The sequence below is a fragment of the Convolutriloba macropyga genome, unplaced genomic scaffold, assembly GCF_964194025.1.
Source record: "Convolutriloba macropyga unplaced genomic scaffold, txConMacr16.3 SCAFFOLD_499, whole genome shotgun sequence".
NCBI classification, from domain to species: Eukaryota; Metazoa; Xenacoelomorpha; order Acoela; family Convolutidae; genus Convolutriloba; species Convolutriloba macropyga.
Window position 1 is genome coordinate 6,619 of NW_027453278.1, and position 22,964 is coordinate 29,582.

The 22,964-nt window shown below is 34.6% G+C and overlaps 1 protein-coding gene and 1 non-coding gene across 2 annotated transcripts; one reads left to right on the plus strand and one right to left on the minus strand.

The window, feature by feature from the left end:
* The first annotated feature begins 12,115 nt into the window (after window positions 1-12,115).
* On the plus strand, window positions 12,116-12,187 carry Trnam-cau (transfer RNA methionine (anticodon CAU)). Its single transcript has one exon. It is a non-coding gene; the product is annotated as a tRNA-Met (tRNA).
* Window positions 12,188-15,302: 3,115 nt separating this feature from the next.
* On the minus strand, window positions 15,303-19,239 carry LOC142358178 (uncharacterized). The gene is made up of 2 exons (XM_075409637.1): window positions 18,548-19,239; window positions 15,303-15,651 (listed from the first exon to the last, which is right to left on the minus strand). The coding sequence occupies exons 1-2, from the start codon at window positions 18,892-18,894 to the stop codon at window positions 15,375-15,377; spliced, it is 624 nt and encodes a 207-aa protein (XP_075265752.1). The 5' UTR covers window positions 18,895-19,239; the 3' UTR covers window positions 15,303-15,374.
* Window positions 19,240-22,964: the final 3,725 nt, after the last annotated feature.

The following is a 22,964-nucleotide window of genomic DNA, read 5'->3' on the forward strand; positions in this document are numbered from 1 at the left end:
ATTCAAATATGATGATTATATAACGAAACAATCATTTGATTTATCGTCAGAGCTACACATTAACAAGTACGAAATTTTATTTATTTTGAATTCTGTTCCCGAAATTTTAGAACAGTACAGAAATCTAGCACAAGCGAACTGTATTCCAATTCCTGACCCCATAGCAATCACTTCATCTGTACAAAGCGCGTTGTTTTTTCATTATTATACAGATTACAATTCTGAAGGAGTAAAAATTCGATTTGGAATTCGGCTCCCAAATATATATATACAAAAGTTCTGTTCCAAAAATGGAATACTTTCCGAGATTGATTTAAAATTTAACGAAGTTGAACAAATTTATCAGAGCTTAACATTTTTGGTAAATTATGTCACTTCGTTCCCAATGAGCTATCCTTATTTAGGAAACAAGTAGTCGTATCATGTGATACATGTATTATTCAAAAACCATATTTGGTTTCTATTCACGCATTGATGTTCCTGCTTCGTATACGAGCATCATTTTATAACAACTTCTTCCATATTTGGATACATTAAATGATTTTTATTTCCTGTTTCGGTTACTAACGTCAGTTTTTCTACAAAATATTTCCTTCTTTGGTTACTTTGTTCTTATTGGACGGAATTCACTATAAATAGGAGCGAAAAAGTTAGACTTCATCATTCTCTTTCATTTCCTCAAAATTAATTTCACCTCTGTTCCTCATCGTCCTGCTAACTATTCTTCAAAACTTTATACAATTGAGTTCCTACATTCACATTCTTCTTATCTACAGATCTTACTTCAGTTGTAACGTTTATCTGTTTCTAACTTAGATATTCTTTTTGTCCTACTATAAAGTGAAATTTGTTTTCTAACTTACTCTCTACTTGACACTTTTCAATACGTTCATTTACAAACTGCTTTTGTTTCTAAAAAATCCACTTCTATCAACTCATCTGAACAAAATGGAGTTTACTGTGCAAAACAACAGTCTTCTGTACTCATTTTCCTTCACTGAGGAGACTGCTCGGATACGTATTAAAGACTTATCAAACGGATTATATGAGACTGTAATGACTTTACCCATCACTGTGTGGCATATTATTGAACACCAGCGACAACAGTTCGACACCTATCATCAGGGTCAGGTTCCAATTACGGAGAATCAGCTTGGAACTCAAGCGATGGGACACGAGGTTGCTGTTATTAGTGGGCACCACTATCCCCACGTTGCTGGGACAAAATTTCCACCTACCTACGTCGCTGGCAACATTCAATATACTTTCCCTTGGGAAGAAGGGCAAATTCCCAACTCTTGGTTCTCTAGCCCGGATGTAAATCAAGTTTTGAGTTCAGTGGAGGAGTCAGGGAATTTGCTTCAAACTGTGTCAAGCTTTGATGGGAGCGAGCTAAGTGTTGATACTAGCACTTGGACAGCAAATGAACAGCAGAACTTTGATCCGGCACAGTACTATGGTTCTACTGATATGTCGACTACTCCATCAATGACAACACCTTCCATAGAAGATGGAACGGCGCACAATCCAATTTTGCTGACTGATGAAAATTCAACAACTTCAATCAGCGTTCAATCAACTGATCCTCCAGTATTATTTGAACGTTCTAGACCTTTTGGGAATGAGATTCAAAACTTACCAGAGTATGTTGTGAGAACTCTGTTTGAATAGATTCGAGTTGGTACAATTTTGCAGCTTCATTTGTAATCGTTCTTAACGGAAAAGTTGTATGTTGATTTATACATTTTCCTGGTGATGTATTTAAACATTCTTTATAATATAATTTTTCTCATGTGAGCTTTCTTTTCTAAACCAGTTCACAAGGATATAATCAAACAAAATTTTGAATTTTGAAACTTCGTTACAAAACTTGATATTTAACGGAAATAGCATTATCAAAACTCGACATTTAACAAAAGTTTTTGATCAAAAATTTGATATTTAAGAAAAAAAAACTGAGCAGAAATTTGATTTCTAAGAAAAAAACCTGTATGAAAACTCGATTTATAAGTTGTTATAGAAAAAGAAAACTTGTCATTTTACAAATTAAAAATCTCTTCCTTTTTTGCGCTAAATTATACCGTAAACTGGTGAAAATCAGGAAAAAATTTGCGCTTTATTGCATCCAATTGGAAACTGTTTTTTGATATTTAAACAAAAAGATTGAATGAAAACTCGACATTTAACAAAAATTTCGTTGAGAAAACTCGACTTTTATTAAAATAAATTGTTCCAAAACCCAACAGTTAACAAAAATTTTTGTGCGAAAACTCGACTTTTAAAAGAATAATTTGTTACAAAACTTGACATTTAACAGATTAGAGGTATCAATTTAAACATTTAAGGAAAAGATTGTAAAAAAAGAGAAATTGAATTTTCTTGATTTTTAAACCAAACATAAAACTGATACTATGTAAATAATTGTGATGCAATTACAAATTTATTACTTTCTAATTTCAAGATATAACAGAGAATTATCAATTAAGCCATGACCGTCTAACAAACAGTCAACAATTTTTATCAATTCACCCTCATATTTTGAGTTTTTAAGAGATTGAATTCTGTCCAGAAAAGAAGATCCCATTGTTTGTGTGCTTACATTTCTTTGTTCATCGCGCAGTAGATGTCTCTTGAACTTCTTTCTACTCAATCTTTTTTTAGACACACTAGGTAACTTCTCAACATATTTGTTCTCATAATTGTGTTGTACTGCTCTGTCTAACTGAGTAAAGACAAGTCCCGATTCTTCCAAAATATTGCCAAAAAATTGATGTTTATATAATGTATATAAACAATCAACTGTCTGATATAAATAAGAGAGATCTTCCAGTTTTTGAAGCAAGTCTCCGATGGAGAAAGAAATGAGAACAATGTGATATCGACAGGTTTTCAGGGGACAGAAACTGTTGTGTGAAGCAACAACATATTCACTTGTAAGAATATATGGTCTATAATCTTTGACAGATACAGATATAAACAACGCTTTTTCACAGAATTTTTTGTAAAAGTGTGGTAAAACCTGACACATAACTGCTGCCATTCTGTAATATTATTTAGTTCTAAAGAAATTGATTTCCTTATTTGAACTTAAATTCCAAATAAGGAAACTAATTTATTTATTATAAATAAAACCAAATTCCAAATAAGGAAATCAACTTATAAATTATAAAGAAATTCAAATTCCAAATAAGGAAACCAATGAAATTGTTATGTGCAATTTAAAATCTCATTTGAACTATGAATCAATTCAAGAAACAGCGGATTAATAAATTTCGATGTTTTACTTGTTCAAAATATTTTCGTCACTACTTCTCTCTAATGCAACACAGACGTGCTAAACACAAAGACTCTTTTTCTATAATGATTCAAAAGTTTTCTTTATTGAAAATTTCTGATTAGAAATCCTTTTAAGGAAGAATTCTAAATAGACACATTTTTCTCTTCCTTTTTAGGAAATTGTGCGAAAACAATGATGTCATTAACATAAAAGGAAATTCTGCGTTGTAGAGGCCCTTAATTTTTTAAGCAAATCATTTAATCAACTTCTCGCAGCTTACTCAAGTTACGTAAATGTCTCTCTCCAAAGTATCTCCTTGTTACTCGAGCGCTCCATCAATGTTTACAGATTCACAACCTAAATTGGGTACTGATTACGTCCCATTTTATATTGACTTTGGTTCTCATCCAAACAGATTTGGGAGATTTACTGTGTCCCAAATATTTAGAAATGGACAAAATTACTCGGAACCAACTTTTCAAGTCTTTAAAAAAGATAAATGTGGAACATTTGAAAAGTACCAACAACTGAGAATTGGAGATTACGAATTCAAGAAATTTTGTCTTCTGAAGAACGATCTGCTGAATGGGGACTGGGAAATTCGAGAAAATCCAGCTCAATTTGAGAGGAACCCAAAAATGGAAGACGTGCTGCAACAATGTCACAAAGCAAGAGAGATCAGCATTGGAAAAAATCGAAGACTCTACGTTACCTTTATACAGTACGTTCAGGACAATCCAGCTTCAGTTTATGTCCAGATCCGACTATTTTGTCGCAAAGAGAGCAATGAGTTCAAGCAAGTGACTTACGTCAGCTATAAAATGGAAGAATTCAAGGAACTTATTGAAAATCTTAAAGACTTTTCTAATATTGAACAATGTACATTTCAATAACTACTGCTGCGCAATATTATGATGTTTTTTATATTGAATGATGAATATTTGGTGATTATATGTATTTGACTTTCAGCAAACATTTTTTTCATTTGAAACTTTTTTCTTCTTAGAATGAGTTGGGATATTGGATGCTCTAGAAACATTTTCTTAAGTCTCAGAGATAAATCAAAAGTTTTTCACGTCAGGTTACATCACGAGCTTAAAAGGTATTCATATACAGTTCTTGAAGCGCAAAATTTTCCCAATTTGGATAATTTAGACGTAGAGTCCCAAATTTCTGAATTCAAGTGGGTTATTCATAATGGGCTGCGCAGAACAACTCTAACATATCGTTCTGACAAACAAGAAATTTCCATTTCTCAACATCGCTGGAACGGATATCAGTGGAGTTTTCTCACAAAGATTGATTTGAAAAAAGAGGAGTATAAAAATCTAGTAGATCATCTACCAACACTTCTTTCCTATATAGAAAATTACAAAAAGACTTGCATTATTTTGGACGAAACAACTCAGAGTTAATGAATATTGTTACTCTGGTAAACATTTTCAATTGTTACGGAAGCATACTTTCAATGTTCCCTACGAACGAAAAACGTAAGAACTGTTTTCTCGCAGCGTGTAAAATTTGGGACCGAAATGTCGATTTGGACGAAATTGATCAAAAGTTTCCTCACGGAGGAAGAATTGGATATGGAAACTCTCTTTTGGACTTTTTCTTAGCTAGATCAAAAATTTTTCGTCTACATGCAATTTTACATGATTCTGCTGGAGCTGTGAAAACAACAACAGACGAAGGACCAGGTTATTGTTACATGCTGCCGCAATTACCCAGCTCCTGTCTTCTAGGTCATATAACTGGATTATTCTTTTGTCTCTACATTAAAGTTTGTCATCCTCATATTTTTAAAATACTAGATTGTTAATCATTTGTCAATTATCTCAGCTAAAAAGAGGATGACTCTCGTTGTGTTTGATATTGAGTGCTTGGAGGGAACAGTTGTCAAGGAGCTGGGAATTTTCAAGGACGGAATTGTGTTAGGATATACATTCCTCCCACCGAATGACTACAAGCCAACATTTCAAGCAAAGTGGAACACAAAGAATTTACATGGAATAAACTGGAATAATGGAAAAGTTGATTACTCAGATCTTCCAACCATAATTCATCAACATTGTTCTCCTACAACCGAATACTTTGCCAAAGGATTGGAGAAATGTAAAATCCTATCCAATTATTTGTGTAAGGATGTGGAAAATTTGGACGATTTTGGATGTCCGAAAGCCTCTAAGTTGATTTCCAACGAAGATACAATCTGGGAATGTAGTAACTACCCCTACCGACACAAGAAAACATTGCACTGTGCAGAGAAGAAAGCTTATGCTTATGGAACTTGGGTTCTTAATTTTTTTGACAAAATTTAATATTTGTAAAAATTTTTATATACTTTGATTGTAATGTATCATATTGTCTTTTAATTAATTTTTAAAATCATTTTTTCGCCTACAAAACATAGAAAAGTTGCTTCAAAAATGAGAAAGTTGAACAAATTTTGTCCTAGCGTTACACAGTTATTCTTCATTTCAATTCTGTCGTTTTTCTTAATTTTGAATTTATTCTCCTTTTTTATGCTTTCTGTTATTAATTCCTGTGAAGAGACAGTGTTTTGGCTGTCGCTGTTGTTTGTTTCTTTTTTATGTTTAGAAGCTTATCTCATTTTTTTATTTATTTACATCACAATTCAGTTGAAACATTTTCTCTATCGTCTCAATGATTACGTTTAAATGACTGAGCATACAGATAAAGGATTAAATTTGGATAATTTTGTCTTTGATGATAATAATCAGGAACGACAATCATGGAAATGTTTTGGACAGACTTGTAATAGGTCTCTAGTCGTTTTTCTGTCCCAATTTTTTGTTATACTCGTAATTCTGGTCTGTTGTATAGTACGAATAACATTGGCTACAACGTGTGAAGAAACAACAGTTTGGATTGCAATCCTTTCTAGTACAGTTGGTTATATTTTACCTTCACCTAAATTATGAACAAGATAATTTCCACAAAAGAACGAATTTTTATTTCATTGGTTGGTCCAAGCGGATCTGGGAAATCTCATCTTATACATGAATGGTTAACAATTGGAACTTTTCAACCAGAGTTCGACAAAATTTACTACTTCTATCAACATTATCAATCTCTTTATGGTTTAATGTCTAAAGATGTTAAAAATATTGAGTTCATAGAAGGAGTTGACTTTGAGTTTATTCAAAACCTCCCAAATAACGGAACAAAGTATCTGTTAATTTTTGACGACTCTTGTGAGGAGATTTCCAGCTCTAAAGATTTCGTTAAAATTGCAACAGCTGGAAGACATAAAGGACTCAGCACAATATACATCAAACACAATTTATTTCATCAGAGTAGATTAGGAAGAGATATAGAGTTACAAAAAACTCATATCGTCTTGTTCAAATCTCCTAGAGATGTACTGCAAATAAACACTCTGAGCCAACAGTTGGGATTAGGTTCACAATTAAAAGATTGGTATACCAAAGCAACTTCTATTCCTTATGGTCATTTACTTATTGATTTAACTCCCAAAACAGTCGACTCTCTTCGATTTTGTACAAATAGTGGATCGATTCCTTCAATTTTTTTCCTTCCACAACATAAACAGCAGACCACATTTTTGAGTGATGAGCACACAACATCTCTCTACTCTGACAACGTTCCAAAGTTATTCCCGGAACTTCAAAAGAACTTACCTAAAAAATTGTCCGAAAGAATTTATTCAGTTCCTAAACGAGTGCATCGTAAACATGCTCAGAGGAGAACTGCAAGATATTCAAAAACGAGACGTAAAAAAGTATCAAGACGAAATTCATCAGCTTATTCTAAAAAGAACTGGAATAAATAAAAGGAGAGCAATTTTAAGTTCAAGGAAAGGAATAGAACTTATATCAATTCTAACTCCGTCTATCATTAACCGACTTTCTTGAAATGGATCAGTTTGTTTCGATTCCTCAACAGCTTTACGAACAAAAATTCAAATTACATGTGTATAAATTGGACGAGAGAGGAAAAAGTTAACTTCGTTCCACAAAATTTAGATTCTCTTCACAAGGACATCACCACTAACACAAAATCATTCAAAAACGAGTCAGTTGTAGATCAAATACTCAAATGTCCTCGAATCAAGCTGTCCCTCAGTGACTCCATTTTACTGGATGGAAGAGATACAAATGTAGCATTTACCGATTTTATTTACGCATTGAAGAGAAAAAATATTGCATTTCCTGATATATATTACACAATACTTGATGCTACAGGGATAAGTCCGAGCAAAATTGTAAACAAGGATGCCAAAAGCAAAGACAGAGGGAGTTGGATCCCTTTCAAAATCTGAAAAAGCGAAACTTCAACGATTATACAAAGAAGGAAAAGCTGCATTTGGATCGGTTAGAAATCTTCAAAAAGCGAGCGGTTTATCAAGAGGCAAGGTTATTTCCTTTCTCCACACTAAAAATTCCTATACAAAATACCGTCAAGCAAATCGACATTTTAGACGATTACCTGCATTTGCAAAGCGGATAAATGAAATTTGGTGTCTTGATTTAGCTTTTATGGACAAATTGTCAGAGTTTAATAACGGAGTAAAGTATCTATTAATCTGCGTTGATGTATTTTCTCGTTTTGTCCGTGTTCAACCAATGAAATCAAAGTATTCTACAGATGCTGTAGCAGCTTTCAAAAAAATGCTACGAAAAAACAACATCCCACAAAAAGTATGGGTTGATCAAGGAACAGAGTTTGGTGGCGAATTTCGGAAATTTTGTGGAGAAAAGAAAATTAAAATTTATTCAACGAGAAGTGAAACAAAAGCTGCCGTAGCTGAGAGAGCTATCAGATCTTTGAAAAACATTATTTATCGCTTCATGGAAGAAAACGGGCATAAGTACCTCGTAAAAATGGGATCTTTCCTAAATACAATGAATAGTAGAGTAAATAGATCTACAGGTAAAGCTCCAAAAGAGGTAGAAAACAAAGACTTCTTATCAATTTTTTACAAAAATCCGATCAGACAATACAAAAAACCTCGGTTTAAAGTAGGGGATAAAGTACGAATTTCGAAATACGATATTCCTTTTAGAAAAGGATACAAGTCACAGTTCACGAGTGAAATCTTTGAAATTGTTAAGATTGCTACGTACAAACCTCCAACATACAACCTCAAGGGAGAGCAGGGTGATGAAATACTAGGAAAATTTTATGAACAAGAGCTCTCAAAGTGTATCATTTAGTGATGAACTCTTTTACGGTAGAGCTGGTTTCCAACGCATCCTTTGATTGTTATCCAAATAATACATTGAGTTCTTTTACCAATTTCCTTCCCGAACAGATTAACCTTGAAGGAGAATGGGAGGTGGCAATAACCGAAATATCATATCCATCTTTGTACCAGAATATTACAGATGGAAAATTTTTCTATCTAGATGCTGCAACTCCAGATACAAAACCTTCCGATTATTATACAATTGATGCAGGACTATATCCATCAATATCTGATATTGTGAACGAAATGAACAAACAAATTCAGGAAAGAGAAAAGTATGAGAAAACCCCAATCAAATTAAAAGTCAACAGAATTACACAGAGAATATCCCTAAGCCTTCCTAATGAAAACTCGTTACTAGTTATCTTCAGTACTGATCTCTGTCACGTATTTGGGTGTGAGGAAGCTGTTTACGGAATGGGTGTTTTTATGAGTGGTGCTGGACCACATTTTCCTAAATTTCCCTATGATATTGTTCGAATTCATACTCTCATGATATACAGCGATATTGTTGAATACAATATTGTAGGTGATACAAAAGCCGCGCTTTTGAGATGTATTCCGTTTATTTCTAAAATTAAGAATGGAGACATAATATCTACTGGACAATATATGAATTATCAAAACTTCCCAAATCTACAATTTAAAAAAATTCTTAAAAATTCTTTCCACAGCATTAAACTTGAGCTCCGCGACTCATACGGTGAAAAAGTTCCCTTCAATTCAGTAGGTGTAACAAGAGCTGTATTGATGTTCAGAAGAGCTTCAGACAATCATTTTTAAAATTAAGTTTACAAAAAATGGTTGCAGACAGTGATTTACCGTATTTTCGTGGTTATTCAAGACAAAGGGGAAGAGGATTTGGAGCTTTAGCACAAACAATTGGGAGAACTGCAATTCCTTTTTTGAGACGATATGTTGTACCAGCAGCTAAAAGAGTTGGTGCTGACTTGATTGAATTAGCTGCGCCAGAAATCGGAAATGTATTAGCTGGAAGGAAAAAGTTCAAATCTGCAGCCACAGATGTTGGAAAGAAAACTTTACGTAAACAACTAGGAGGAGGAAAACCTAGAAAACGACGTATTATTCGAAAACGCTCGCCAAAAATCAGTCGACGTCGTCGAACTAGGAGGGATATTTTTACCAAACTAAAATGAATACCAGATCAACAAATGACAGTAATTTCCGTTATGGACACTTTACAAATTCTTGCTTGGAGATTTTTGACAAAATTCCGGTTTTGGAACCAATTGAATCATCCCATATTCAAGAAGTTTATCCCAGCACTTCATTGGATGAAAGCAGCATTGAATTTGAATTTGAAACAGATAGAAGTATTTATCTCGATATGAGAGATATTCATTTACAAATTAAAGTTGGATTACAAAAGGGAAGATTATTTGACGATTTCATGAAAAAAGAGGAGCATGGAAAACCAGATATGGGTATGACTTTCACTGATGATGATTTACAATATTTGACTCATGTCAACAACTTGTTACACTCTTTTCTCCAACTGCGAAGTGTATTTAAACAATCAACAAGTGTACAACTCTAACGGACTCTATGGCCACAAAGCTCTGATATCCAATGAATTCAATGCTTCTACAATGAATAATGAAGGAATTTTGGCTTGTCATGGATACGAATTTGAGAAAGATCCTAGTGATTATGAAAAAAGTCCGTTCATAGATAGGGAAGAAGAGCTTTTGTTGAAAGATGGGGTTACCTTATATGGTAAACTTGCAATCGACCTATTTCAATGTGAAAAAATATTACTTCCAAATACAAAAATTAGACTCAAATTGATTCGAGCGAGACCAAATTTTTACATGATTTCCTACAATCCACATGTTTCCCTTAGAGTTCTTGACTGTTCACTTTTTACGAGACGTGTTGTCGTTAATGAGGTCTATCACCAGACAATCAAGTATCAACTAACACATCAACCAGCTTGCTATAATTTTATGGAGACAATTGCGCGAACATTTATTATTCCTTCTGGACAAAATCAATTTATTCAGGAAAATGTTTTCAATAATGCCCCAATCAGACGAATTGCAATAGCAATGAACACTAATTCAGCATTCACCGGACATTTTCAAGAAAATCCTTTTCATTATCGAAAGTTTGGACTGCGGGAGCTGAGAATTGTTCGAGGGGGGAGAGCTGTTGTCTCAATTGATACAACCAACAATTGTAGAGCTTATGTTACAACAATGAAGGCAATGAACTTCAACGAAGAAATTCCTGCGTTACCGAATGATTTCTTCACAGATCATTATGTGCTTGTATTCGATCTCACATCACTTCAAGATGCTGGTGAAAATGTTCATTATCCTGAACTCAGTGGGGAAAGTCTTCGTTTAGAAATGTTCTTTGAACGTCCGCTAACCAATGTTACCGAGTTAATTGTTCTCGGAGAACGAATCTCAACAGTTAAAATTGATCAGTTTGGAACAGTTGCTAAGAATGTCTGAAGAACTCTGCATTAATCAAGATTTTTTAATTTTCTTCTCAATTTTTTATGGTTTTTATATTATTGCCTTCTGCGTTGGAACATTTGTTGGATATGTACTTTCATCGCCCAGTTGCAACCCTTTCCACACTATAATATCAAGATAGGGAATGGATGAAAATTGGGGTAGACCTACTCCAAACTTATATGTATACCTTATTTGTGCAGTATTCCTGGGACTTTTAATCATCATTATTATCTTTCATCCCGATGTCACAGGTAATAGTGAAGACAGAGTAAGTGAATCTACAGGAGGTCTGATACGTAAAATTCCCCAATCTAAAGATTGTTGCTTTATTGAAAAGAACGAATCATTTCAACTTGATTGTAATGTGAGAAATCCCTGTTCAAACGGAGCTTGCGAATTGAAACAGAAGATTATTTGTCATGGATAATCAATCTCTTCAACAAATTATTGAACGCATTCCTGAGCTAAAATTCAAATACATTGGATCATTTCCAGCAGATTTCATTCCAAATTTACCCAAATTCAGCTTTGCAATCATTAACACTGCTTCGAGTAAAGAAGTCGGTGAACATTGGATATTGATTGCTCGACTCAACAGAAGTTACTATTATGCGGATTCTCTGGCTCGATCAGTAACACATTACAAATTTTTAGGTAAAAAGTACCAAAAAATAATACATCGACCACTTCAGAAGATGCAAAATTTGTGTGGATTCTACGCAATTTTTGCAGCATTTCAACTATTTAAGTTTTTCCAAACCAACTTGAACAATATTCATGATGTACACGTGTTAAATTTTATAAGTAACTATATGTAGTAGTGTTCATTTTGGTATTTAGTAAGCTGAAGTTAATAAAGTCGATAGTATATGTTTCTCGTAACTGTTTCTCGTGAGTTTTCTAAACTTTTTTTATCGAACTTTATTAACCACTCGGCTAAGTGTACCTTGATGTTCATTGAATTTTATACAATTTATTGTAAATGATTGAGTAATTTTGTATTTTGATGCTCATAATTTGTACTGTGTCTGTCATTTTATACTATTTTAATTCATTTTTTTCTTTTATTTAACATCTTTTTTCAAATAATGTACAAAAAATAATGCATATATGCATGTAATTAGCAAGATGGCGCAGTGGGAGCGCGCTGGGCCCATAACCCAGAGGACGGTAGATCAAAACTACCTCTTGCTATCTTGACTTTTTCCAATTAATGAGCGCGCAAAAGACATTTGTTACACAATTGATTCAAACAATTAGGGGAACAATCTTTGCAATTGACCTAAAATTTGTAAACAAAAATTCAACATGTCACATAATTACCCCTCAGATAACTAGGGTAATTGAAAACCCCCACCAATTAATTTCACAATTTAATAACATAAAATTTGTAAACAAAATTCAACCTGTCACATAATTACCCCTCACATAATTACAGCAATTAATTACCCACGCCAATTCTATTGTTCTCACGTAATCACTTAATAACTACACAAACATTAATATTTTCCCCTCAAAATTTCAGCCTATCAGGAGCGTCTCCGAACCTACCCCCCACATTTGCACCGACTATACTACTAGAAAATGTACATGCACAAATACATACACAAAACCTATACCCTATCTTAATACATGGCGGCACCTAATCAATACATGTCCGCGGCTATAACTAATCTCAATACATGTCGGCGGCTATTACTAATCTTAATACATGTCGGCGGCTATTACTAATCTTAATACATGTCGGCGGCTATTACTAATCTTAATACATGTCGGCGGCTATTACTAATCTTAATACATGTCGGCGGCTATTACTAATCTTAATACATGTCGGCGCATAATCTTAATACATGTCGCCGGCTATAACTAATACATGGCGGCTATACCCTATCTTAATACATTAACCCCGCTATACCTAATCTTAATACATGCTAATTCATTCCCTATCTTAATACGTTAGGGAGGGCCCAAATCCCGGAAAATACACTATACCCTATCTTAATACATGGGGGACCTCACCCACCCCGGGGAGTGTAGCTCACTATATTACTACTAAAAGCCGCACGTGAACAAAAAATTCCGCTCGCTTAGAGAAAATTTTTTCACACATCAATTTCTCGCTCTCTCAAAAACAGCGGTATGAACAAAAACCACTCTCTTTTCGCTCCGCTCTCAACTTTTGTTCAGCCCCAAAATCACTCCAAATTTTTTCACGCGTTTCATTTCCCGCTTAAAAAATCACTCCAATAAAATTGATTAAAGAAAGGACTTCTCCAATACTCCTCTTCGAGTCGTAAAAAAAATAGGAGCGCTATAATAGCCGGCTGAGAAGATGAGGGTGGCTATTAATAAGGCAATTTGAGTAAATTTCGGGTTGTGTGCTAGAAAAAATCCATAAACTGCTTTCGCTGAGTTTGTAAATCAATCTTCAGCTTATGAAATCTTGAGCTATGAGAAGTTGAAAACGGAATCTTTTACTTTTCCAGGAAAAATTTGAGAGGTAAAATTTCAGTATGATATGAATGTTGATTGGTGGCGTAATCTTGGTTATAAGGTCCTACCTCAGTTCGAAGTATCTGTTGTTGAAAACATCCGGACATTTCTTTTCAGCAACAAAAAAGTAACTTCGACCAGATAAACATTCAACGTAAATATCAGGCCATGCATGTTAACATATCAAAAAATTCATTAACAAAAAAGTTGAAAGCTGATAAATGAAGATGATGAAACCATTTTTTCTAAACTGCATTAATACTCCCGAAATCAATACCTTTAATTGAATATTGGCCGCTAGTCGACTGCCGGAAAATAGCCATGAAATAGCCGATTTCAAATTCCATCACATTTTCAGATTTCAAATTCCATCACATCTTCAGATCAAATAAAAAACTAACCTTTCAACTAAGAAAGCGTGACAACTTTCTAGCTCGAGTGACCTCCACTGAACTGCAATTAGAAATTACTTTCTCAATTTAGATAGAAAAAGTAAAAGCAGAAATCAATTTTTGGTTGAGTACGTAAAATATGTTCAAACATTTCATTCATCACACGATTGACCTAAAACTCACACAGAATGCGGTAGCTAAAGAAGTCACACAAAACAAGCTCAGCTGCGGAACAGTAGAAGCAAAAAGACTAAACTTGAAACAGGAAATAGATAAAGACGAAATAAAAACATAGCAGGACAACTCTTAAAATACAATTCAAAGACTTTACATTGAAAAAACTAAACAGAGACCTAGAAATGAAAAACATAGCTGCCAAATTGCTAGAAAATAGCCGCAGCAGTAGCCTCCTAGTTCTGCAGTCTCAAAAAGAGTAAAATAAACAGACAAAACGAAAATTTTTGCTATCGTTTTAACTTATTGCTGCTCTCAAATAACCTTCAATTGAGTGGCACTCACTAACCTGCCACGTGTAAACAATTCAAATTGCCACGTGTAAGCAAACATAGCCAGCAGATTGCCCGTAAATAGCCGCAATAGCTTCGTCGATCTGCAATCTCAAAAAGATAAATAATTTTTTATTTGCTGAGATGTTGTATTTTGATTAATAATCTTTTGATAAAGTCCGAACCAAAAACTCGCTCCAAAAAGAGCGAAAAACGACGTCACGCACGCAATTCAGTTAAAATTGCATGATCGAATGATTAAAAAGCAGATTTAAAGTTTAACGTGGCTATGATGTCACTTCAAAAAAAGAAAAACGATAGCCTCAGCTATTGCTTTGTGGCTATTAAATAACCACAATCGGGGAACCTAAATTTTATTTTTACACCGTATTCTCACTCTACGTCCACTGACAAAATTAAGTGCACAAAATGCAGTTTTACATGGTAAATTGCCTCTTTTTGAAAGCAATTTTAGTCAACATAACTTTGGCCGTCTCTTTTGATTTTTATGTCAATCGACGCATAATCATCAAAAAATTAATAGATCTATTTTTGGATAAACTGACAAGCTTACTTACGGAAAAACTCAGATAGAAGTTTCCCATAAGCAGCTGTAATTTGAATCCCACGTGAAATCTGTTAAACTTGCTCATGCCTCTTTAATTTTAGGAACAAGTAGACCAAATTTATGCTGAGTAAAATTGACTTCAAAAACAGGCAATTTACCATATTTTGTGCGTTTACTGTTGTCAGTGTGTGTAATTTGAAATTGGAGTGAGAACAATGTACGCCACAATACCACTCGCTTTTTCGATCTACTTCGTGTTTCTTCGTGACCAAAATCATCACTTGACAAATCCTGAAAATCTGTGAACATATCTTTTAAAATAGCGCCGCAATAAAATTCAAATTCTTTGAATTGTAAAAAAACACAGAGAAGGCCAATCATAGCCCCAGCTATCGCTTTGCGGTTATATAAAATGATAGAAGTTAAGCTCGAACCAGTTTGGGTATTTTGGAAGGTAGCTGGAATGGACAGACAGTCCTCAGGAAAACGAGATGTTTGTATGCATCCACCTTCTCAGCCTTGACCGTCTCTATCCTCTTGAGGACAGAGTCGAATGCTAGTATGTGGGATGTGCGTCTGAAGTGATGCACTTCGTTCTCTATCTCCTTCCGGTCATTCTTGTCCTGCAATTGCATCAGGGACTGAATGTCTTCTACGTCACAGTGCAGAATTGACGCCATTCGAGTGTACTCGTCATTCCTAATTGAAACTTACGTTTAATTTTAAAATCATACATTGTTCTGGTTACGACAGTATGAACATATTGAAGTTGATCACATCATTTATTCAACTAATTTTAACTTTGAATCAAAATAACTGTGAAATTAACAAGGATTTTGATCACCCAAATTCAAAAAGCATTTTGAATCGATGTTGAACACTGTGTGAGGTTGGAAATTAAGCAATGGAACAAATATTCATGATGCTTAATCATCTCCAGAGGAAATTTTAAACTGAAATTGAGAAGTAAAGTTAATCCATCTACCCACACGGAAACATTCAGCATAGAAAACGCTTTTTCTTCATGTTTAACCTCTCATTCCAAAAACGACTTACAACTACCCAGGTTGAAATTTAATTGATTTCATTCACGGATCATATATAAATTCGTAATGCCTATACTCGATTTCTTAGTACGATCTTACTATGAAACCAAAGAAATCATAAATGATCCCTGTGTGAAATCCAAATTTCCATCTATGATACATGCTTGAGGTCAAAGACTTCATTAAACATAGCTGGCAAAATGCCAGCAAATAGCCGCAATAGCTTCATAGATCTGTAATCTCAAAAAAAGGTAAAAAAAGATGGACCAAAAAAGAAACTTATTCTTTTCATTAGGGACTGTGATGTTAAATTTTGATTAAGAATCTGTATAACTTACTGCTGTTTCTATTAGCTGATCTTAAATAACCTTCAATTAGAGTGACAAGCACTCATTTGACCTTATCTCCTTGAACTAACGCAAAGAAAAGTCAATTTCATAGTGAGGAAGTCATTTTTAAAGGTGAGGTAAGTCACGTAAGACCAAAAATTCAATCACGCGAATGAATAAAAAAACTAGCTTCACCTGAGTGAAAAATGACGTCACGCACGCAATTCAGTTGAAATTGCATGAACGAATGAACAAAAAGCAGATTTGAAGTAGTTGCGACGTCATATGGCCGTAACAAAAATCGTGACGACGAAATAAATAAACATAGCCGGAAGAATACCGGAAGCGACTCGAAGCGTCAAAACTTCACTAAGAAAACAGTAATTGCAGCGGAAGCCACTACCTTCTGTATCAAACCATTTACTCACTACCTCTCCAGGTCTGCTCTAAAAATTGGTGAAACTTAAACCACTGTCACCAATAGAAACAAAATGCAGCAAAATTTTATATTATTGAAAACGTTTGGTAACGTTAAAAAACCGAAATAATAAAGGCGGTCAAAAATATGATAGTCTGAAAAAACTGACAAGGTTATCAATTGCCCTCCAATAATTCATGATTCTAATATTGAAACGATCGCAAACGAAAACGCAAGATGTTAGAAACTAAGTTAAACCTTTTCAAAACAGAAAGCTCAAATTTAAGAATCAGAAAACACCTATAATTACACTTCTAATCACTGCAATTAAGACAAAAAAAACACACTTGTTCCTCGTCGTACATATCCTAGACAACATCATTTCATACCAATTCAAAAACTAAATTGATCATAGAAAAGACATAAGCAGCAGAAGAATATTCAAAGGCAAAAAATCGTTTAAGTTAATACCAAAGCCGGAAGAAAGTTGCAGTAAAAAATCATGAGTGGAAATTTTGGAAAAGGCTTGCTATCAAACTTTCAGTACTGCCATATGTTGAATGAAATCAATTGCAAACCAAAGAAATGTCGAAAATCTAAGAAAAAGCTGAAATCATTCATTTTTAACAACTGAAACAATCAATATGCCGAAAATAAATGTAAGTGCCAGGACAAAGCTAGAAAGATACTAACTAGAATGTGAAGAATATGGGCACAATGTAAGGAACACCGTAACAAAAAGACATTTTTGATTTTCGAAATTTAAAAATCAATTCAAAAAATTCAAGAAAAACGAATACGTTTCATTGTTCAGCATTCAAGACATAGAAAAGATAACTAGTCATCCGATACAAAGATCTATCCTCCTGAAGAGAACAAAAAATAGGAAAAAGCAGAATTCATAAATACGAAACATTGAAACATTTTGCAAAAAAAATGGTCAAAAAACTTTTCAGACTGCATTTATGAAAAACTTTTAACTGTTTTTCAAAAACTTAACGCCAAAAAATGATTGAATTTTTATCGAAACGAAATTAAAGTCCCCCATGTTGCACAAAAAGACTTTCTAGCAATTACAACCAAAATACAAAAAAACTGGCGAAAATCGGAAAAAACTACCAAAATCGGATCAGCATATGAACAATTTTATAAAACAAAATTACATCGAGGTAGAAAGAGGCGCTGAGTATATGAATTATCAAAGAGAAGTTGCCTTATTAAGTGATTTTTGACAAAAAATTGTTAAAAGATCCAAAAATGAAGAAATTAATAGAAAAAAAGCCAAAAATTAACTAAAAAATCAAAAAACATGTGCCAATTTTCAACTTGAAACGCATTTTCAGGCTCTGCAAAACACTGTGGCATCAATTTCCTAGATTGACATTTCAATATAGTATCGAACTAACTTTATTTCTACAAGACACCAAAATAAAAGCAAAAAAAAAGAAAAAATCGGCTAAAAACGGTTATCTATATGTGCCATTAACTCAAAACTACTTTTCAAAGTCAAAAAGTCATTCACTAAACGCAGCGCATGATCAAAAAACTTCTCTCGCTTAGCGAAAATCTGTTCACCAAGACAGCTTTTCTCACTTTCGCTTTTAGGTCAAAATGCCGCGTGAACAAATCTACTTCCTGTAAAAAAAAGACGCGAGAGAAAACCAATACTCCTCTTCGAGTCGTTAAAAAACAAGAGAAGGCCAATAATAGCCTCAGCTATCGCTTCGCGGCTATTAATAGAGCATTCAGTCAAAACGCAAGAATTCAGTCATGAAGTTTCAAAAGTGCAGTTGATCACCAACCTCGACGATCGTTTCTCAAACTTGATCACGTTCAGGAGCGGTCCAACATTCTCTCCGTCTAAGGTGGACAATAAAGTTTCACTACCCAGCCCGTGTTTCTCCTCACCCGATTGTGTGTAATAAAGCATAGTGAACTCTACATTCTCAAATTGTGCTGAGGAGTAGAGAGGAGACTGTTTAGCTAAAGTCATCGTGTCCCTGTAGAGATCTGAGAATGTCGTGTTGGGAGTTATCTCCACTTCTACAACCAGGCCATTATCCAGAAGACATAGGACAGTTAAGGGGTTAATAGTCATGTAGGTTCCAGAGGACGGGCGAGGCGCCGAAGGCAAAATAATGCTGTTCATTGTGTTTTGGCTCGCTGATAACAATACCCAAATGTATTGTATGTCAATAACAGATTGTGTGGGCTGGCTCGGACTGATTTGGGTATAATATTTGAATGAGAATTAGGAAAAATAAGCTGTTAATAAAGATATTACAAATTGAATGCCGTTTTAGGATCAGATCTCAGTTAAGCGAATTAATTAAAGAGAAAGAAAGAAGAGAATGGGGTAGAATTCGTTGCAGTGCAGCAGAAGTCGACCTTTTTGCCTTGGTGGAAGAAAGCGGTAATAAAACATCTCCAAAAGAGACGTTTTGATTACCTCACTTTGGAAACACTCATGCGAGCACCTGAAATGTATTAAATACCATAACACAACTGCGTCACAGAAAAACTATCAAGATATAAATTCCTTCGAAACACATTCAATTAATCCAATTCAACGATACTTTGTTCTGGTAAAAAGCGGCAGTTAGAAAATATAAATTATCTATAAAGAATTAAACTCTACATAATTAGATCAAATAGTCTATATCCGAACAGTTAAACGATGCTAATACAAAACTAAAAGCAACACCAGCGATATGCAGCTTACAACATACAACAGTCACACTGAGATTATCTAACAAGTTTTTCATTTGACCCCCAATGGTTGGTTAATCAATTCGATGAAGCTGTGAGTGGCTTTCAAAAGGTTGAGTTTTTGAATGAAATAATCATCCAATTGAACATGCGACAAATTTCTACTTTACCCAAATAATCTCCTGATTAAAGGGCATTGATTGACCTTCTTCAGAAAAAACAGACCAGAATACGTTTTCAGCTAACATGCAACAAATATCTTTTCGTCTATATTACTGTTCTGTACCAGAGGTTTCTTAAGCAACGGCGCTAATTGCCACAGCAATTGTATAAACTCATAGTTCAACCCGTGGTCTCATTAAATAGTCAACAGTTAAAGATACCTACATTCAAATATCAATTAAATTAACTTTGTGATAACCATATATGCAGTGCACCTATTCTGTCTACGTTGTCCGGAATATTAGCCGACGTGAAAATTAGCTGAAAAAGTTCAAAGAAGGAAAAGTAGAAGAACTAATTACAAGAGGTAATTGCGGTGAGCAAACCTAGGTGGGACGCGCAATTATCTAACTCGCTTACACATGAAATTATCGCATTTGGCCATGCCGCCTCGCGGGCCACGGCAATGCCTCTGGGAGTTGTAGCCTATGGGAGTTGATATGAATCTATCACAACCGAGCAAATTATCACGACTTGTTGTTCTCACAATAACATTTGCGCGTTCTCAAATCTGATTGGTCAACATCTCCTTTTCAAATTTGATTGGTCAATATCTCTTTTTCGGCTAATACTCCATTCGGATAATTTTCCTTTCGGCTATTATTCACGGCACCTCTGTCTACTTTTGGTAATTACTCGTTGTTAATTACTGTTGCTGATATTAGGCATATTCCGTATAGGCATCATATGTAGGGGCTATCAATTTGAAGTCGCTAAGAAGGAATTTATTGTTGCGAGTATTATGTTAATACAATAATAAGTAAGGCCTGCAATTGGATGCATGGGCCGGCGATCGTGCTTCTTTTATTTCTTCAGACTGCAATTAAAGAGATGTTAAGATGGGGCAATACAATTTACTCAAAAGAGTATAAGGGATGATTCCCTTTACAGTATTTAGCAATTACAAAGAGAGACTAAGTAGTCAAATAATTTTGTCAGAGTTAAATAAGAAAATGTGGAGTTACGTTGAAGGCAAAATTGAGTAGTATCCTTCTCCTTTAATTCTCTATCAGTGCCTGTTTTCTTCATTAGTAGCATATCTATAGTCAACTGAAATAAAAAATTTTATCAGTTCCCAGTTTCTTTCTCGGCCTATAGAAATTTTTATCGCAATTCTTACGTTATTCTAGTTCTATCTGCTTTTCCTTCCTCATTGTGAATAATAAAAAATATGTTCAAATATATGACACTACAGGACCCTACAGGAAAATTTTGCATACAAAATATAGTTTCGTTCGTTTAAGCCAATCATCGTCATTTGTTTGTTTTTTTGAATTGCCGTCTCTTTTCTGGAAAACAATTGAGTTTTTCTTTTTTTTCTAAATAACACTATATTTGGGTGCACTGGTCTCCTGATCAACATCTGTAAACTTCAAGCCTTTGTCTGTTTGGCAGAGTTTGTAAGAGTACTTGTTGGTTCCTCAACGTAGCCAATTTTGAGTAGACAAAAAAGAAAAAAGGTTTACCGGGGCGTGAATACTGGCCATATCTTATTTCAAAGCGGTTGCTCTAGACATTGTGAGTACAAACGTTTCCTTCCACGAGGGGAAGTTTGGGTGTTTCCTCAAATACTTGTAGTCGTCTTGATCGACCATCGTCATGGGTTTGGAGAATATTGTCCTCACTCTGAAATCAGACCTAAAAGAAAATTGCGCGTGAACTTGTGAGTATTTAAGGTATGCAGAGGTTATCAGAGTATGAAGTATAAATGCAAAAACTGCAGAGAAAATCCATAGAACAATTTGTATAATAGCCGAATCAGATGATGTAAAATTGTCGGAAAATTGGAGTCTGATTGTTTGAAATGTATATGCAGTCTCCACTGCTATGGCTGACAGTTGCGCCTCATTGAAGGACGGCGTTGGAAATTTTGATATTTTTTCCTGATGTCCTCCATCATTTCATCATCCTTCTAATAAACAGAAAATTTGAGTTGAGCAGTAGTGAAGAGCTGCTATCCGAAAGAAACGGGACATAAAAAATTGTTTTGTAATTCTGATCTATGAAGCAATCTTCAACCATCCGCGCGAGTTCTGCCGCATAACTACCGTCTAACAAAACGACGTATTGAAGTCCAGGTTTGTGAAGTCTCAGAGTTTTCTTTGTTGCGTCCAAAAGTTCATTTTCTAGAATTTCAAGTTTTAATAAAGCGTGTCGTCTGATTCAATTTGCAAGTCTTTGAGAAGACATTTGTAGCCATGCATGAGTTTTTCTCCAAGATTCGGTTTATAATTTTTAAAGAAATGGAGAAATCCGAATATTCGATTAATTTGTCTAGTAGTTAGTAATTAACTTATCTATGAACTTTTGATATTTTCTTATTGAAGTGATATACTGTTAGGGGTAATAACATTGCCCAAAGATTCCATAGATTTTTTAGCTACTTGGCTTTTCTCTGGTGAAAGTTTTAAACCTGATTTCCTAATACATTCAAAAAGTTTCCGTAAGGTTGGTTCTATTTGTTGGAATGTCTCAACTCCACAATCATAGTCGTCCATAAATTGAGGTCCACTGCAAGACGTGGATCAAAAGAGTGTCGAATGAAAGCACTGAATCCAGTAACATAATCTGAGGCCATGTGCCGAACATTTGTAGGCGTATGCGCGACAAGTTGAATGCTAAATGATGGTGAAATCATCCGCCATCCGAACACAATGGTAGATCTGTGAGCTTAATCATGACTCGTTTAATGAAAAATGTAATTGGTAGAATCAGTTTTATTGAATATTGGACAATTGGCAATGACATAGTCATTCTTCAAGAGATAACTCACACGGCGGAGATCAATCAGCAATCTGTTTCTCTGATGGTTTACGATGGGCGAAAAGCCGGCTTCTATATATAGATTGAGATCAACCCGTCGTAATGCATGAGCAAGTTCAATATGCACTTCATCTCAAAGGTTGACCGGTGTTGTAGATCCCTGTACATAGAGTAGTCTCGAGTGTTCAGGTCTCAAACTTACGTTAAGCTCAGTATAACCATCGAAACGGTTTGAGAATATAACACGGAATTCACGCAAAAAATTACCGATAAAAATTCGATCTTCCAAATTTAGAACAGAACTTTGCTATGGAAATCGCTCGAGAAATTCATGCATGTGTTGCATGTTGTTTGTTAGGTTCTGCATTTTTATTTTCCGGAATCGTAGTATTTGATAAGATTTCCCGTTGAAGGGGTAGAAAGTTTTCAGGGCTCAACATGTTTTAGGTGTTGGAAATGATAATTTATTGTATTCTGGTTGAGGTCGCTGCGGATGATTGTTTCCTTGAGTCGTGAAATCTTGAA

What these genes read in the sequence shown, in the direction of transcription:
- LOC142358178 (XM_075409637.1), bottom strand. Translation starts at nt 18,894, where the DNA reads ATGAACAGCATTATTTTGCCTTCGGCGCCTCGCCCGTCCTCTGGAACC. An exon ending in TTTGAGAAACGATCGTCGAG is followed by an intron (nt 15,652 to 18,547) that starts GTTGGTGATCAA and finishes AGTTTCAATTAG; the next exon opens with GAATGACGAGTACACTCGAA.